General features: G+C 36.7%; 1 protein-coding gene across 6 annotated transcripts in view; it reads right to left on the minus strand.

Moving 5' to 3' along the window:
• Positions 1 to 284: 284 nt before the first annotated feature.
• Positions 285 to 19,180, minus strand: part of DNAJC5B (DnaJ heat shock protein family (Hsp40) member C5 beta) — a 114,504-nt gene continuing 95,608 nt past the window's right edge. For all 6 annotated transcript variants that reach the window (XM_074204822.1, XM_074204825.1, XM_074204823.1 and 3 more), the window contains 2 exons: positions 14,986 to 15,160; positions 285 to 624 (listed from right to left, as the gene is read on the minus strand). In XM_074204822.1, the coding sequence (XP_074060923.1) occupies positions 533 to 624; positions 14,986 to 15,160 (267 nt within the window). In that variant the 3' untranslated portion in view covers positions 285 to 532. The remainder of the gene's footprint in view (positions 625 to 14,985; positions 15,161 to 19,180) is intronic.

A 19,180-nucleotide genomic window follows, 5' to 3' on the forward strand; every position in this document is an offset into this window, starting at 1 on the left:
TGGGAGTGAGTTAGAAAATCCCTCTTGTCATGAGAAAATGACCCTTGTTGATAAAATTTTTCTTCAATTCTCCCCAATTCTCCCCTAAACTCTCCCATCTCAGTGTCTGTTCTTGTGACTTCTTTTAGTTATTAGAGAAAAAGGGAGATAGATGCTCCCATCATACACTCCCATTATTAGTCGAGGGCTGGCAGAGGTTGTGTTTTAATGAGGGCACACTGGTTTTTAAAACCTGCTAACCCTCTATTTCTGGGCAGAGGGATAGGGGTGGGGGGAACATAAGGTACACTCTTCAGGCCTTTATTTGTCTAATTGAATCTGTTTCATTAGAAATCTACTCAAAGAGAGTCTGCATGCTCAGAAAATTACATTGCTACCACCTGTGCCTAACCTCAAAATAAAGTATAAATGAGAAAGGGACTCCTGGGGTTTTGCAACATCGTTGGGGCTCTTTCCTTCAGTAATCCCTCCATTTGCCAGGCGCATCACTGCTGCTTCCAGAAGGACCCATGAACCTGAGCGTGCTGGTCATCTAGGAGTCTTTGGTATAGCTTCGGGTTTCTCTAATTAACTGGGTTTTTTCATTTGCACTCGTAGGCTGGAGGGTGATGGGGAACTCTGCCTCTAAAAGAAACAAAGCAACATCTTCTACATTAGATTTTCTTTCAAAGACAAATGATGGATATATTTCAAGAGAAATCAATTAGGTTAAGCATTAGATATATTATATATATATATACATATAAAACATTCATAAACACATGTATACATACACATATAGGGGTAACTATATGATACAGTGAATAGAGTACCAGACTTGGAATAGGAAAAATCTGAGGTCAAATCCAACTTCAGACATTTATTAACTGTATGACCCTAGGCAAGTCACTTAATCCTGTTTGTCTATTTCCTAAACTGTAAAATGACAATCCACCCTAGTGTCTTTGCCAAGAAAACCTCAAAAAGAGGTCATGAAGAGTCAACAACACATGTTTTGTATATATACATATATATGTGTATATATTATACTACTGATCCATCTCTCTATTCCAGTTAATCTTCCATTTGTTGGTTCCCTTTGGAAAAGACAATATTTGCTGGCCTACCTAATCTATCTTACTGCCCAGATCCACATTTTCCTGATATTTGCATTCTCTAGCATCAAAGCATCACAGAATTTTAGGAGTTATCTTGTCTACTTCCTGATTTATCCTTTCATATTAATGATGAGAAAACCAAAGTTCATAGAAAAATGACTTGCTCTAAGACACACAGATGTTTAAAGGCAGAGTTGGGACAAGTAAACAAGCATTAATGAAAAACTATGTGCCAGATATTTTACTAAGCCCTAGGAATACAAGTAAGGCAAAAACTGCCTGCCATCAAGGAGCCCCCCTTTTAATGACAGAGACAACATGCAAACAACCTTGTTCATATAAGATCTATAGAAAAATTGAAGGAAATCATGAGAAAAGGGGACTAGCAATGGAGTGAGGTGGAATGGGAGAGGAGAACAGGAAAAAAAACTCTTTCAAAAGGAAGGTTTTGAGCTTAGTTTTAAAGAAAGTCAAGGAGGCCAGAAAGCCAAAATGAGAAAAGAAAATCCCAGACTAGCCAGTGAAAATAAATGGGATCTGGATATCTACTGTTCAAGAAACAAGAAGAAGCCAAAGATGCATCAAGTTTGGAAGGGATATTAGGTGAAGACTCGGGGCAAACACACTTTTACCTGCCATGCATATAGATTTAGTTCCTTGTCCAAAAATCTAAAATATGTTCTAAGATGTCATTCTCTTAACCAACTGCTTCTCAACTCTGCCTTTCACTTTTGAAACATTTGTCTTTGAATAGCAGCTGTGATAAAAAATACCATCTGGGCCCCTAAGGCTTTCAGTCTTTTTTGCCTAAGACTTCATAATGCTTAACCATGTTTTCTAGATTTCTTCTGGCAGCATCAAGTATGACTCACCAGAAGTTGATATTCATCATCATATTTGACAAGTCTTGGGAAGCCCTGGCAGATCCTGTATTGATAGCCTGAGAAGATGGTTATATGAGAGATTAACAACTGACTCAGTGTCCCTAAATGGGGAGTCAGAAGTTACCCAGGGCTCATTTCTTTTCCACCTTAACTAAGGATTCTTAACCTGAGCTACATGAACATTTTTTAAATTGATAAACATATTTTATTTCCAATCTTTTCTTTGTTTGACCATAGATTTGAGGATAAGATAAAATTAAGAACCACTATCCCAAATCTTATTGTATGATTTCTGAAGATACCTGTGGATTATTCCTTGAAATTATTATTCTAGTTATTTCCTCCTCAGAGTCTAGTTGCCTCCTCATTAGGGAGAATCTCATATTTATGCAGCCCTATTCTCCTAGTTGGAGCATGGATGGGATTAAGACCAGGCACACAAGAGGAGAATGCAAAGCATGCAGAAGGAGGGAGTGAGCATGCCAAATAAGAGAGGTGACAAAAAAAAATGTTTAGTCATGCCTGACTCTTTCTAACCCCCCACTTATGCTTATACACACTGCTCCACTCTTTTCATGTAAACACTGAATCAGTCCTCTGTAATGATTGGTTTTCCTCTTGCCCCAAGGGCTATAAAACTTTGATGCAGCAATACCATTACTAGGTCTCTTTCCCAAAGACATCCAAAAAAAGGGGAAAGCACCTATTTGGACAAAAATATTTGCGTAGTATCTAAGAATTGAAATCAAACATGCCTAGGAATTTGAAAATGGCTAATTAAGCTGTAATATACAATTGTGATGTAATATTATTATTGTGTTATAAAAAAATGACAAACAGGATGATTTCAGAAAAACCTAAAAAAGACTTACATGAACTGATGCTATGTGAAACAAACAAAACCTGCAATATTGTTTGCTGAAAAACTGTGAATGACTTACCTATTCTCAGCAATGTATAATAATCCAAAAAATTCCAAAGGATTAATGATGAAGCATACTATCTACCTTTTGAGAAAGAACTGATATTTTTTCACTTTCATTCTTTTTTCTTTTATTCTAGTCTTCTTGTATAAAATGACTACTATGGAAATGTTTTACATGACTGCACATGTATAATCATATACCTTAGTGCTTACTATTTCAGGAAGGGGAAGAAAAGGAGGAATAGAATTTGAAACTCAAAACTTAAAAGTTAAAATATTTTAGCATGTAATCGTGGAAAAAGAAAATATATTAAATTTTTAATAAATTGCTTAGTTTTCCTCATGTCCATGGTGAACATCAGCATTAACATTGCTACCAGCCTCCTCATCTCCATGTCAACAAAGGGAGAGGAGGAAGCAACAGTACTACAAAAGAAATAGTTCTTAGTGGGCACAAGGCATTAGCACTAGACAAAACTGTTAAAGAATTGAAGTTTATGTTTGTGGTCATAAATATACATACAAACACACCTTTCTCTTTACCTCTCTACCCTTTGTTGATACTCCAATCTTATGACTTCTAGAACCCAGAATTTTCTCCATCTGCTCTTAAGGTTAGTCCAATGGAATAAGTATTAGCTCTGGAGACAGAAGATTTAGGTTCTAAATCCTGTCCCTGATCCTTAATAGAAATGGGCTTGGGGTCAGAAAGACATGAGTTCAAATCTGATCTCAGACACTTACAAGGTGACCCTGGGCGAGTCACTTAACCCTGTTTGTCTCAGTTTCCTCATCAGGAAAATGAGGTGGAGAAGGAAATAACAAACCACTCTAGTACCTTTGTCAAGAAAACTCCAAATGGGACCAGAAACAACTGAAAAAACAAGTGGCAGAAGTTTCTTCCCCCCAAAAGATTATAAATCAATTAAAATTATAAGTTTTAAAGAAGCTTGAGGCTGTTGGAAAATATTTCAGGTGTTTAAAGTAAGTCAATAGGTAAAAAAAATGGGTTTTGATATTCCAAACATTAATTTGTGTGGATTGAGGTATATGTGTATACATCATGTCTTAGCAGGGAGATGTCAAGCATTAGAATTCAAATTAGAAGTACATTTCAGGGCAGAGTCAAGATGGTAGCATGATGCTAGCAAGCTCCAGAGTTTTTCCCTTTACAACATTAAATGAAGTTTCCACACAGACATTAAAATTATAGATCACCAAAAAAAAGATCAAAATGTTTTCAATTGTAGACATCATGGAGGATCTTCAGTGAAGGTCTGTGTCTTGGGGGGGTAGAAAGGGAAAATAAAACCCAACTAGGTGGGGGGGGGGGGAAGCCAGTGGGTGACTTCTAGCTACAGTGCAGTTCAGGTTCCAGCAACTAGATAGCAGGCCAGCAGGGAGGCTTTCCCTCTCAGACAAAGTCTGAATCCTGGGAACAATGGAGCAACAGACAGGACTGGGTTGGGAACAAACCACTGCATAGATAAAGTCTGGACACAAAGGAGGAAGCAAACCTCAGCAAAGGCAATGCTTGGGCTGCAGGGGCAACATCTTGGCCAGCAATAAGTCAGGGAAAAGACTCCAGCCCCAGCACAAAAAATTGGAACTATACCTCAAGAGCAGAGCTCAACAATCAAAATAAGCAACCCCCTCCAAAAAAATATTAACCATAGAAAGTTACTATTCAGATGGAGATGATAAAAATGATACATCAGGAGAAGAAACAAGTGAAAAATTACCTATGTGGGAAGTCTCAAAGGAGTTTATGAATTGGACTGAAATCCAAAACCTCATAAAAGAACTTAAAAAAGATTTTAAAAACTAAAGAAGAGAGATGAAGAAAAATAGAAAAAAAGAGAGCTATGCAGGAAAATTATGAAAAATTGACTAAAGAAATCAACTCCTTTAAAAGTAAAAATAACCATCTGGAAAAAGAATATAACTTATCAAAAAAATTAAATCAACCAACTGGAAAAGGAATGCAACTCAGCTAAACATCAAATTGACCAACTGGAAAGTAAAATTAACTCACTGAAAAGTAAAATTAACCAAGGAAAAGGAAACACAACAGTTAACTGAAGAAAATAAAACCCTAAAAATTAGAATTGGACAAATAGAAACTAATGAATCCATGAGACACCAAGATTCCATCAAACAAAATCAAAAGGCTGAAAAAATTGAAGAAAAAATAAAGTACCTTTTAGGAAAAATAAACAATCTGGAAAAATAGATCCAGAAGAGATAATTTATGAATTATTGATCTACTAGAAAGCCTAGATTTTTTTTTAGAAAAGCCTGGAAAATATCTTTTATTGTTCACACTCTCTCTTCTTTTCCTCTATTATAATAGTTCTTTGTGCTTCTTCAACTGGTGTTATTTATCCACTAATGCCTAACTTTCTCTAGTATAGTCCTCCTTTTTATGTTTTTATTGTTTTAACTCTGTCTTGTACATACATCCCCCTTGTCAAAATATACTCCTTTTTATCTGTCCTAATAGAAGTACTTTTCTCAAAGGTTGATTGATAAGCAGTATTGCCTCATAATTACCTTTCCTTGACTACGGTCATGGAAAACTGTCTTAATATACTAGGTCAAGAAAACAAAATAGTACTTGAAAGAATACACAGAACACCTCCAGAAAGACCCCAGGATAAAAACTCTAAGAACTATCATTGCCAAATTCCAGAATTCTCAATGAAGGAGAAAATACTGCAAGCAGCCAAAAAAGAAAACAATTTAAATACAAAGGAAGAACTATCAGAATAACACAAGACTCACTGGCTTCCACATTAAAGAATTGGAGAGCCTGGAATATGATATTTGAGAGAACAAAGGACTTTGGATTACAACCAAGAATTTACCACCCTGCAAAATTCAGCATATTCTGTCAGGGGGAAAAGGTGAATTTTCAGTGAAATAGAGGTATTTCAAAATTTCCTGATAAAAAAGACTGGAACTGAACAGAAAAATTGGATCTTCAAATACAAGACTCAAGAAATGCATAAAAAGATGAATGGGGGGGGGGGAATAATGCTAATCAAGAACTTTAAATTGTATACATCCCTATAAGGGAAGATAACACTTGCAACTCTTGTGAATTGTATTTCTCTTAGGATAATACAATTATACAAAGGGTTGAATATAATTGAAGAGATGGTATTTAGAGGATATAGATATGGTTGGTTCTGGTCCTTCTTTTGAAGAAGACCAAAAAGACATCACTATGAGAAATTACAGTATGCCTAACTATAACTGATCAGAACAATATGAACTCAGAATGCTCTACCACTGGTTGGGCACAAATAGTCCAGTTGAACACCTTGGGTATTTATTCTAAACATGTATCTCATGTTTCCTTTGAGATATTTTAATTCTGCCTTGCTCATAGAGCAAAGCACTTTCTTTGATGAGGGCACCTTATGCTGGGTGGCCTTACAATTAATTCTAAATTTCTTAAGAGAAACCTATAGGGTGTTCTAGTACTTAGAGTACTTAGAGGCTCTATACAAAATGGAATCAGAAGTGATCTTACTTTACTAGTTAAGGAGTGTTGTAATAGGTACAGAGGGTGGGAGCTTGCTTAGAAGGGTTGGATGTAAATAAATTAGGAAGTAATCTTGCCTTAATCTATACTTTAGCTAATGAAGGTTTTAGTACCATGGTTAGGGTGCTAAAGGGACAGAGGAAGGGAGTGTACACAATACTTTGGTTTGAGAGGGTTGTAGGGCTGATTTGAGTACTATAGAGAAGAAGGCAGAGAGTGCACTTAGAGGGACTGGACATGAAGAGATCTTGCTTTAACACTTTGGCTACAATTGAAGGGGGTTGCTTGGAAGGGGAGGGGTATAATTGGTTAATGAAATGATTTGGCTTTGCATGATGCTCATGAAGATTGTGTGCCCATGGAGGGTACTTAAAAAAGTAAAAAAGTATAAAATGTTTATAATTTGATACAATTTATGACTTTTTTTGGTAAGGCAATGGGGTTAAGTGACTTGCCCAAGTTCACACCGCTAGGTAATTATCAAGTGTCTGAGGTCAGACTTGAACTCAGGTCCTCCTGACTCCAGGGACAGTACTCTATCCACTGCAACACCTAGCTTCCCCCCTTGATTTATGACTCTTGATAAGTGTATTTCTAATGATATAGAACAGGAGAGGTGATTATGAGGCAATACTGGTTCTCAATCAACCTTTGAGAAAAGCACTTCTATTAGGACAGATAAAAGGAGTAAATTTTGACAAAGGGGATGCATGTACAAGACAAAGTTAAAACAATAAAAACATAAAAAGGACTCTACTAGACAAAGTTAGGCATTAGTGGATAAATAATATCTAGTGAAGAGGCACAAAGAACTATTATACTAGAGGAAAAGAAGAGAGAGTGTGAACACTGAATAAATCCTACTCAATAGATTTGGCCCAGAGAGGGAATAACATATATTCCCCATTGGGTTTTAAAAAATCTATTCTATCCTACCCTATAGGGAAATAGGTGGGGAAAGGGAAAGAAAGGGAAAGAAGGGACTGATAAAAGTGAAAGTTAAAATTTAAAAGAAAAGTTACAGGGGGAAAGGGAGCAAAACATTGACGAGGAAGAATAAGAGGGAAGGAAAGAGAAAAATATAAATTGGGAAAGAAAGCATGGTGGGAAATAAAGAATTAGTAATCTTAAGTGTGAATGTGAATGGGATGAATTCTCCCATAAAATGGAAGCAGATAGCAGAATAGATTAAAAATCAAACTCCTGCAATATGTTGTTTACAAGAAATACAGCTGAAGCAGAGAGATATATGCACAGGATAAAAGTAAAAGGCTGGAGCAAAATATATTAAGCTTCAGTGGAAGGAAAAAAAGTCAGTAGCAGAAGCAAAAAAATCAGGGGTAATGATCCTGATGTCAGCCAAAGTAAAAGCATAAATAGATTTCATTAAAAGGGATAAGGGGAGAAGCTAGGTGGCATAGTGGATAAAGCACCGACCCTGGAGTCAGGAGTACCTGGGTTCAAATCCGGTCTCAGACACTTAATAATTACCTAGCTGTGTGGCCTTGGGCAAGCCACTTAACCCCATTTGCCTTGCAAAAAGCTAAAAGAAAAAGGGATAAGGAAGGAAACTACATCTTCTTAAAAGGAATCCATAGACAATGAAGTTATATCATTATTAAATATATATGCACCTAGTGGTAAAGCATTCAAATTCTTAGAGGAGAAGCTGAATGAATTATGAGGATATATAGACAGCAAAACTTAAATAAGAGGGGGATACCTCAATCTTCCTCTCTCTCAGAATTAGATAAATCTAAACACTAAATTAGAAGTAAGTTAAGAAGGTGAATACAGTCTTAGAAAATTGAGATATGATAGACCTCTGGAGAAAATTGAATGGGGAATAGAAAAGAATATTTCTTTTTCTCTCCAGTACATGGTACCTATATAATTGACCATGTACTAGGGCATAAAAAAACATACAATAAATGCAGAAAGGCAAAAATAATAAATGCATACTTTTCAGATCATGATGCAATAAAATTTATATGTAAAAAGGAGCATGGAAAGGTAAAACCAAAAATTAATTGGAAACTAAAAAAAAAGAAAGAATGAGTGGATCAAACAACAAATTATTGAAATAATGTAGATCAAACAAGAAATCATAGAAATAATCAGCTATAACATCCAAGGAAATAATAACAATGAGATATCATACCAAAATTTATGGGATGTAACCAAAGCAGTTTTAGGGGAAATTTTGTATTTCTAAGTTCATACATCAATAAAATAGAAAAAGAGATGGATGGATGAATTGAGTATGCAACTCAAAAAGCTAGAAAAGGAAAAAAATTAAAAATCCCAAATATCGAATTATAAATTCTGAAAAATCAAAGAAGAGTTTAAAAAATTAAAAGCAAGAACAACCAATGATCTAATAAAACTAAGAGTTGGTTTTATGAAAAAAACAATAAAATAGATAAAACTTTGGTCAATCTGATTTAAAAAAAAGAAAGAATAGCAAATTACCAGCATCAAAAATGAAAGTGGTCAACTCACCACCAATGAGGAGGAAATTAAAAGAGATAATATGGAACTATTTTGCCCAACTGCATGCCAATAAATCTGATAACCTGAGTGAAATGGAGGAATATTTACAAAAATATAAACTACCCAGATAAACAGAAGAGGAAATAAAATGCTTAAATAACTCCATTTCAGGGGGAAAAAAATTGAAGAAACCATCAATAAGCTCCCTAGGAAAAGATCTCCAAGTCCAGATGGATTTACAAGTGAATTCTACTAAACATTTAAGGAACAAATAATTCCAATTAATGCTGAATCCAATTGAGGTGTTTTGTTTTTAATACAATCTATTTCCTTAAACAACCTCCAGAATCTGAACCCCTCTCTTCTTCATTCCAAATCCTCCATCTGAGCTTTCAGATAGGTTAATATACTTGTATACATGTATATATTCTATTATCCATATATATATATATATATATATACCTACCCCATGTGTGTGTGTATATATATATATATATGTATATATATATATATATATCTGAATATAAACACATACAGTGTTTTTTTCAAAATTATTGCAAAGTATAGAAATGAAATCAGTGATCATCACAGGTAGACCACATCTCTATTTATTAAGCAGTGTCATTTTTGTTGAGTACATTACATATACTCAAGACAAAATCCCAGGCTTCATTTAAAGAAATGAGTCAGATAATTCAAATAACATTCTAGCCTTTCCTTAAAAACATCCTTTATAGTCTGATGGAAGTCGTCTTTCTCAGGTAATAAACACTGATTATTCTGTGCTTAGGTTATGAAAGGGCAGTTTGAAGGGAGAAAAGGAAATGAATTTAAGTAATAAATTTCAAATAATAGTCTATCTGGGGAAATCTCTCTATGCAGAATCTCCAAAAGACCAGCTGGATGTTGTTTAAACTAGAAAAAGAATTACTGTCATCAAAATCACATGGTGGAAAGACATTGGGTCTGCCACTCATTACCTTCCTGTGAGACTTTGGCAAACTCACATCAGCTTTTTAGGCAGTTTTTTTAGACATGTTTATCAACATGTAAAGGGTCCTTGATAGACTAAGTTCATTGAGGGCAAAAACTTTTATTTCTGTCTTTATATACTCCTTGTGTAGCATGGTGCTAGCCTAGACAGATATAAGTTACTTAACTACTTGCTGATTGATTGACTAGGTGACCTCCAAAGTCCCTTCCAACACTAAATCTGTGATTTCAGGATATAATATGCAGGAACTAGTTGAGTGATCAGATGTACTATAGAAGGAACTAGTCCAACTCTACTTGGACTAGATGCCATCTAAGGTCCCTGCCAATACTTGAGATCCTTTGATTAGCCTTGAAATAAAAAGAATGAATTGGTGACTATAAAGAAAACTCATGTCTGCTGCCTTTCTTTTCTTCCTTTCAAAATCACTAAAAGGGGTGGCTAGGTGGCTAGGTGGCTAGGTGGCGCAGTTGATAGAGCACCGGCCCTGGAGTTAGGAGTACCTGAGTTCAAATGTGGCCTCACACACTTAATAATTACCTAGCTATGTGGCCTTAGGCAAGCCACTTAACCCCATTGCCTTGTGCAAAAAAAAAAAAAAAAGTCACTAAAGCAAAGTTCTCAAAGCCAGAATGTCACCTTTTTTGAGGGGTGATATCTTGATATCTTATCCTGCTGGAAAATCAGTGGTCACTCACAGGCCTTAATACCCTCCTACTGAATTTCTGAATGGTAGTGAAACTTTAATCTGCTTTGCTTTCCACCTGGGCCAATTTGCTCCTCCTGGGGCTGTCAGGTGATTCTTTGCTACGAAGGGCTCACTTTATTAGTCCTGAATCAGTGCTGCTCCCCAATGGGCTTTAGCTCCACCACAGGTGAGCACTTGTGATCCACCAGCCTCAGGTTCCTTAGTATCTAGGACTATAGGTGTGTACTCACAAGGATTTTCTCATTTTTAATCTATTCTAGTCATCAAAACTCAGATGTTATCTGAGATTTGTGTTTCTGATAGTCCCCTTTCAAAGACTTCTTCACGTCATCTGGGCAGGACTCATCTGGACTTCCTCTGACATTTTTTCATAAAAGAATTTTCTTTCCCTGTGTTTTAATCTGTAAGCCAAACCAAGTCTTTTAAAAGTCTCACAGAAGCAGCCAATTTCAGACAGAAGAGTCCTCAGCAGCCATGTAGTTTAAACTGTACCTGGATAGGATTTCCACTATAATATATGTAAGTGGTCAGTGGATACAGTGTCAGGATTGCAGGCAGGAAGATTACAGTTCAAATCAAGTAAAGTTCAAATTAGGCTACTGGAGGATTTGGGATGATGATGTTTGTTCTTGAAGAAGACCATGACATCAGGGAGGTGAGCCCCCCCTAGCATGTGGAGTAAGTCTAATCCTTCTTCAAAATATTCTATTAGTCATTTAGCCAAGTCTGACTATGATCCCATTTGTAGTTTTCTTGGCAAAGACTCTAGAGTGTTTGCCATTTCCTTCTTCAGCTTATTTTACAGATGATGTTTGTCTTTCGATCTCAGAAAAGACCATGACATCATATAATACCATGACAAGCACATGAATTGGATTTGAGTGAGGGGGGGAGTTGTGCTAAGTCACCATGAATTCCCATCCTCCTGACTCAAAGGCCAGTCGCTCTATCCACTGCATCATCTAATTATGTGACTCTGGGCCAAGTTATTCAATCCTGTTTGCCTCAGTTTCCTCATCTGTAAAATGAACAGGAAAAGGAAAACACCCCAACATCTTGCCAAGAAAACCCCAAATAGAGTAATAAAGAGTTGAATAAAACTGAAATGATTCAACAACAATAATCATGTGATCATCTCCTGTTATCAGTCTTTCAATGAATAAGAAACCATTGCCCCCCCCCTCAATTTTATTTGAGGAACGTCTGTTTGAGATTTTTCTGACATCAAGTTAAAACCTTTTCTATTTTTACCCATTGCTTTTGGTTTTGGCTTTGCCCTATGATAGTGTTTGTCCTTTATTAGAGAAGACCATGACATCAGGGAGATGATGCTATGACAAGCACATGAATTGGATTTGAGTGAGGGGGGAGTTGTGCTAAGTCACCAGTCTCACTTTCTCCTCCAGAGCCATATGGGTCCAGTGGTCAGATGTGAATCAGGATGACTGGAGATAACCCTAAATATCAGGCAGTTAGGGTTAAGTAACTTGCCCAAGGTCCCATAGCTAATGTTGTGTCTGAGACTAGATTTGAACTCCCATCCTCCTGACCCCAAGGCCAGTGGTCTATTTTGCCACCTAGCAAATGAAGTAAATCTAATCCTTCCATATAATAGCACTCCTATTAAATGAAGTCTTTTATTTTTCTTGAATAAGCATCCCTAGGGTAGTTGGGTGCCACAGTGCATAGAGTACTTGGAGTCAGGAGAATGGGAGTTCAAATCCAATCTCAGATACTTGCTACTTACTGTGTGACCTTGGGCAAGTCTTAACTCTGATTGCCTCACATCCAGGGTCCTCTCTAGTTGTCCTGATTCTTTTCTGGCCACTGGATCCAGATGACTCTGGAGGAGAAAGTGAGGCTGGTTACATAACACAGCACCCCCTCACTCAAATCCAATTCGCATGCTTGACATGGCATCACCTCCTTGAAGTCTTGGTCTTCTTCAAGATCAAAGGGCAAACATCATCAAGTTTCTTCATTCTCTTATAGGAGGTACTCAGGGCCCATTGTCATCTTAGTTCTCCCTATGGATGTTCTCTAGTACATCAATGTCCCACCTAAATGGACTGTCTAGTAGACAGAGGGGAAACTCTTATCTAAAGAATTAAATAAAATACATTCACACAAAGCAAAGATACTGCCAACAAAAATGTCACTTTTTATTTTTTTAGGTTTTTGTAAGGCAAATGGGGTTAAGTGGCTTGCCCAAGGCCACACAACTAGGTAATTATTAAGTGTCTGAGACCAGATTTGAACCCAGGTACTCCTGACTCCAGAGCCAGTGCTTTTTCCACTGCACCACCTAGCCACCCCCTAGTTCTTAAATCCATGGAGACTGGAGTGGTTTTTTTCCTTCTGGACCAAAAAAAACCCAAAATAGACAAATGGAATTTAGTCTTTTATAGTCTATAATCTGACCTCTGAAACTAAATTGTGAGCATAGTCATGCCAGGTCTGAGAACAGTAAGAGGTAGACAGATTAATGGCCAGTCTTTCCAGTCACCCCAGAGGTAGGAAACCTGCAAGGAATTTGGCTCCTGCTATGAATACCTGTTCCAGGAAGAAATATGCCATAGGGATATTACCTCAGGGACCATTCAATAACTTGGTTGAACTTAAAAAAATCCCAGCCAAACAACAGATTTAACAAGAGGAAAGAACATGACTTTTCAGAGAACTCTGCACTGCACCATTTACAATATGGGAGTTAAAGTCACCAACTTTACTTTTTCCACTACTAAAGGAGTGTTTAAGCTAGGGTTTACTCATGGATAGAAAGTACTTCATTCTTCCAGAAACCATCCTTAAATCTAAATCAAAGACTGAATTTGGGACCAGATAGACTATTTTGTCTGAGTCTGCTGACTTAAGTATTTTTCATGTTTGGACATAGAGAAAACTTTCAGACCGTGAGGTGAAATGTCTTAGTTGGAGAGAAGTAAGGAAGGGAAGGAAGGAAGGAAGGAAGGAAGGAAGGAAGGAAGGAAGGAAGGAAGGAAGGAAGGAAGGAAGGAAGGAAGGATAATTAACTAGCTGTGTGACCCTGGGCAAGTCACTTAATCCCCCTGCATTGCAAAAATAACAAAGGGGGAGAGAGAGAGAGAGAGAGAGAGAGAGAGAGAGAGAGAGAGAGAGAGAGAGAGAGAGAGAGAGAGAGAGAGAGAGATAAATAATAAAAGAAAAAAGGAGAAAACAAACATCTAATAAGTACCTATTATGCTCCAAGGACTATATTCTTCTGCTCTTTAAAATCCGATCATTTGATCCTCACAACAATCCTAAGCAGGTGCTCTTATTGCCCCAATCTATAGTTGAAGAAACTGAGGGAGACAGGATGGGTTAAAACTGAATCTTGTTCTGGCCTCCCTGACTACCACACCTAGTCAGTATAATAATGTGGTTATAATGTGAAGGAGAAATAATAGGAAATAAAACTATAAAGGAGAACTAGGAAGTCATGTACAAACCATCCCAAAGAATAAAGGATTATAATTTACAAACTGTATCATATATTGGCAATAGGTGTTGGATCAGCAGAAGTCACCTAGGCATTGCTTGTTGAAGTTCTAATCCTGTAATATGGAAATTCCAAACAAAATCCAGATCTCCACTGTACCTGGGCAGTAGACCATCAAAAGATAGTGTTCATTTAGAGATGCAACTTGGAAGTGTTATTGATAACTTTGAGATCATTTGGATATGGTAATGAGATAACCCCAAGATGATGCAGATAGGAGTTGGTCTGTTTCCCTCCCCCACAAAAATCTTTCAAAAATAAGACCTCAAATTCCTGCAACCCAACCCCCAAGCACTCATGCTTTGGATCAGTGCTGCCAAGTTTTTGTTGTTGTTGTTCAATCATGTCCAACTCTCTATGATCCCATTTGGGGTTTTCTTGGCAAAGATACTGAAGTGGTTTATCATTTCTTTCTCTGGTTCATTTTACAGATTTGAAAACTGAGGCAAACAGAGCCAAGTGACTTGCCCAGGGTCACACAGCTAGTAAGTATCTGGATTTGAGGCTAGACTGGAATTCAAATCTTCCTGCCTCTAGGACTGGCTCTCTATCCACTGTGCCTCCTAGCTTCCTAGCCTCACATATATGAGTCACTTAATAAATGTTTGCTTACTGAATAACTGAATCGTCATCTCCTTTTTCTCTTATGCAGGCTGAGGACACCAAAAGGAAGTGCCAAATCTGAGCTCCCACCTAGTTTGGTTTCTGAGATCTATCAGATGCTCGAACGCTTTAACAGAACTTAGTACCTTCCATATAGCCAGACACTTAAGCTGAACATCCATCCCTTCCTCAAGGTCCATTTTACAGTACCTTTTTCCATGTCACTCCTTATTTGCTCCTCCAGGTCTTCTGAGGACATGTAGATGTCTCCTTTTCCTTCTTTTGGAGAATTGGATCGACAGTGGCCACAGCAGCAGTTACAACAGCAGCAGAGGCAGCAGCAAAAGTAGCAGCCCGTCAAGATGCCAAATAGTACAAACAGGGACTGGATGAGACAAGGGAAGAGAAGGAAAAATTCCAGAGAAGGTCTTTGGACCCACGGGGGTCTTAGGATCATAGATTCAGGGCAGGAGAAGTTATGTAGTTCAATCCTGTGACTTTAGATATAAAGAAAATGAGGTCCAGATAATAAGCATTTCTACAATTTGCCAGATAATGTGCTAAACTCTTTACAAATATTCTCCCAGTTGATCTTCATGCTAACTCTAAAATAGGGTTATCCCCACTTTACAGTTGAGAAAACTAGAGTGAAAAGGTTAAGTGACTTGCCCAGGATTACATAGCTAATGTCTGAGGCTAAATTTGAATTCAAGTCCACTGAACCACCTAGCTAAGTGACTTGCCCAAAGACATATGAGTAGGAAGTCATCAACAGAATCAGTTTTTGAACCCATACCTGTGATTCCAAATTCAGTATTCTTTACCATCATACTGTGCTTCCAGAATACCATTAAGTTGGGAACATGTAGATTATTAGAGTTTGTAGAAGTTTTAGAAATAATGAGAATAATACAGTTATCCCTTCTCTATCAAGGGAATTAGGAGCATGTCAACACTCAATCTGGGAAATCCACATAAAAGTTTTTGGTTCTCTCTTAGTACCAGAAAAGAAGGTTGAATTATTGTTATTAAAAGATAAAAATACATTACTATTTTATAACATTATACATATATTTTATGCATTTCTGAGTTTCTATACTTTTTTCTGTGTTATCTGCTGACTTTTGTGTTTCATCTTTGGCTTCTGAAAAACCTCCAAAAAATTTCCATATAATTTCTCACCCTTGAAATATCAAAACTGTAATGGGTTCCATGATGTGGAAGAGATAACTGTAGAAGCTAGAGTTTACACATTATCAAATTTTTTTGGAGGTTTTTCAGAAGCCAAAGATGAAATTTAAGGTTTGCAAAATTATCTCTTAGATTCTAACCTTATAGATGCTATAATTATTTCCTGCATTTTACAGCTGAGGAAACTGAAGCTCAGAGAAATTATAAATGACCTGTCTAAAGATGCACAGGAGCAAGCCGTGAAGCAAGGTTTTAAACTCGTCCTGAGATTCCAAGTTCAACATACACTCTGAGGGTATAAATCTCCAAAGTTGGCAAAAAAGTTTGGAGACTGACATATTCAGTTTATCTATCATAAGTTTGACCTACCTACCCTAGCATTCTCAGTCTCACCCCTTCCATACAATGAAAGAAACCATAAATACAAACATCCTCTGGAAACATAAATTTCTCATCATAGAACATAATTATCAGTGTTTATCTCAGAATTGAGATATTTGAATCTCCTCAAAGATGTGCTGGTAAATATATCTGTCATTCACATGAATTGCATATATACATGCTTAGTTTTCACCCAGGTTATCTCCCTAAGACTGGACCTTGAGCTCCACCTGCTAAAAATCTTTCTCTGCCTAAGTCCAGCTCAGTTTCTAGTTCCCAAAAGAAGTCTTTCCGAACCTCAAACCCTCACCTTTTCGGTTGAAAGCAATATTGGATGTCCTTTTTAAAACATACAACACTTAGGATAAATATCACCTTTGCCCTTATAACATTCCACCTCATTCCACACTTATTTACTGGTACAAACACAATTTCCTCCTTTTAAGAAAAGACACTTGAGGGGAGAGATAGTGTTACTTCTTTATGTTCCCCCATACCCAATACATTCCCTCCAGTGGGCATTTAATAACTGTTTTTTCCAAAATAATTGAATTGGTTTTTACCCCTCTCCTAACATATTCTGCCAGCCCAGGAGAAGTTGTAGGCATTTAGTTTTTCTAAAAAAAAATGTAACCTATTCCATGTTTTTCAAATTTTCCTGCAATCTTTATATATAGGTCATGTATTGTGCCCAGATTCTGTCATAGTGCTTTCCATTTTTCCCAAGAATTTTTACAAATAATGAAATTTTTACCCCCAAATCTTAATCTTTACACTTGTCAAATACAAGGTTATTATATTTATTTGCTGCTGTAAATTACATGTCTACTCTGTCCCATTGACCTACCTTTTTATTTCTTAGCCAGTATCAGATAGATTTGATAATGACAACTTGAGATTCTGGTACCACTAAACCACTTTCCTTTACTTTTTTTCCCATTAGTTCTTTTGACATCCTTGACTTTTTGTTCTAAATGAATTTTGTCATTATTTTTTCTAATTCATTTTTTGATAATTTAATTGGGATGGCAATGAATATATGAATTAGTTAAGGTTAAATTGTCTTTTTATTATTTTGACCCTGCATACCCATGAACAATAATTATTTCTCCAATTATTTGTATAAATTTGTATTTGTATAAATTATTTGTATATTTGTATAAAAATAACTTGAATAATTTTATTTATATAGTTCCTGGGTTTGTTTTTACATTGATAAATTAATTTTAATTTTAAAAATTTAATTTCAAAGAAAATCAAAAAGTTATTCTTAAAAATTTTGAAATATGTCTGGTCATTATAAAAAGCCATAGGCTAGAATGAATCAACCAGTCTGGGTTTATTAGAGACCTATCAAAAGAGAATTGCTTTCTCCAAAGCAATATCTGCTAGCCAAACACCAAGACAGGAAATTGGGAGATAAAATTCACCCTCTCCCTTTTTGACTTGTGCATGACTCAACTGAAGTAAGTAGGAACAGCATTCACTTGAGAAGAAAGGGGCAGGGTTAGGTGAATGGGCTCATTTTCCTGGGTGACTAATAGTGGCAATGATGCTATACCACCAAAGACAACTCTGCAAAGGGCTTTACTCCAGGAGCTCTGTCCTTCAGGTTCCTGGGAAATTCAGAGACTGCCTGAACAATAACTATGGCTTTTTATAATGACTATATATATTTCAGTTTCCAGCATTTCACATAAATTATATAAAACATCCCTGAGACACATCTCTTACATTAACCTTCTTAGAGAGTGAAATAGTTTAGAGCAATCAGAATTGTGGGAGACTATACTTTTAGTTTATACTAAAAAACAGGAAGGACAAGTCTCTGAGGCAAACAGGACATTTTTATAAGTAGTGCTTACATTCACACCTTAGGATTATTTAATATTTTTTTCTCCCTTTGGCTCAGACTTGTGATTCCATCTGGAATGGGAACTCTTAGTGTTGAATTTTCTTCATACAGATAGGGAATCCCTCTGGATGGGAGAGTTGGCGAAAGTGCCAATCTCCAACTAAAATATTTTCATTGTTATTGAACTTGAAACTAGGATTTCCTGGCTCCAAGGGACTGGGAAGAGGTGGAGGTGGACAGACAGACATGAAGATATGAGAAAAGGAACAGGAATTTATTGACTACTATGTTCAAGCACCTTGTAAAAATAGCACTTTACAAACGTCATTTCATTTGATCCTCACAACCACCCTAGGAAGTAGATGCTAGGATTGCTCCCATTTTGAAGAAACTGAAGCAGACAGAGATTAAATGTCTTTCCTAGGGTCAAAGACCTGTCTCTAATCCCAGTGTTCCATCAACTGCTGCATCACTTAGCTTTTCCAATATGACTCTGACATGCTGCCTTAGTATTACTATGGCTACTGCTTTGGGAATCTTCTTTCCTAGATGATGATACCTCTACAATTGAGTCACCTTTACTGGTCATTGGTTTTTCTTATTTTATAAGCCTCCCTCCCTTTCCCCTGGTCTTAGAGTTTTTTTTTAAATCTGAAAAGGGGGGGTTTTCTTTTCTGCATAAAGAGAAGATGTAGGGGGAACACAATAGTCATCTTTAAGTATCTGAAGAGCTGTCATGTGAAAAGAGAATACACTTGTATATAGGGCAGAACCAGCAGCAATGAGTGAAAGTTTATGGAAGTAATTGGAACTGCCCTAAATGGAATGAGATGCCTTAGAAAATACTCATATCTCCAGCATTGGAGGTCTTCAAGCAGAGACTGAATGACTGCTTGTCAAAGATGCTGTAGGTTCCTGTTCAAGTACAAGCTAGAAAGACTAGCCTATAAGGTCCCTCTCAATGATCAAAATAAGAAC

The sequence above is a fragment of the Macrotis lagotis genome, chromosome X, assembly GCF_037893015.1.
Source record: "Macrotis lagotis isolate mMagLag1 chromosome X, bilby.v1.9.chrom.fasta, whole genome shotgun sequence".
In the NCBI taxonomy this organism is placed as follows: domain Eukaryota; kingdom Metazoa; phylum Chordata; class Mammalia; order Peramelemorphia; family Peramelidae; genus Macrotis; species Macrotis lagotis.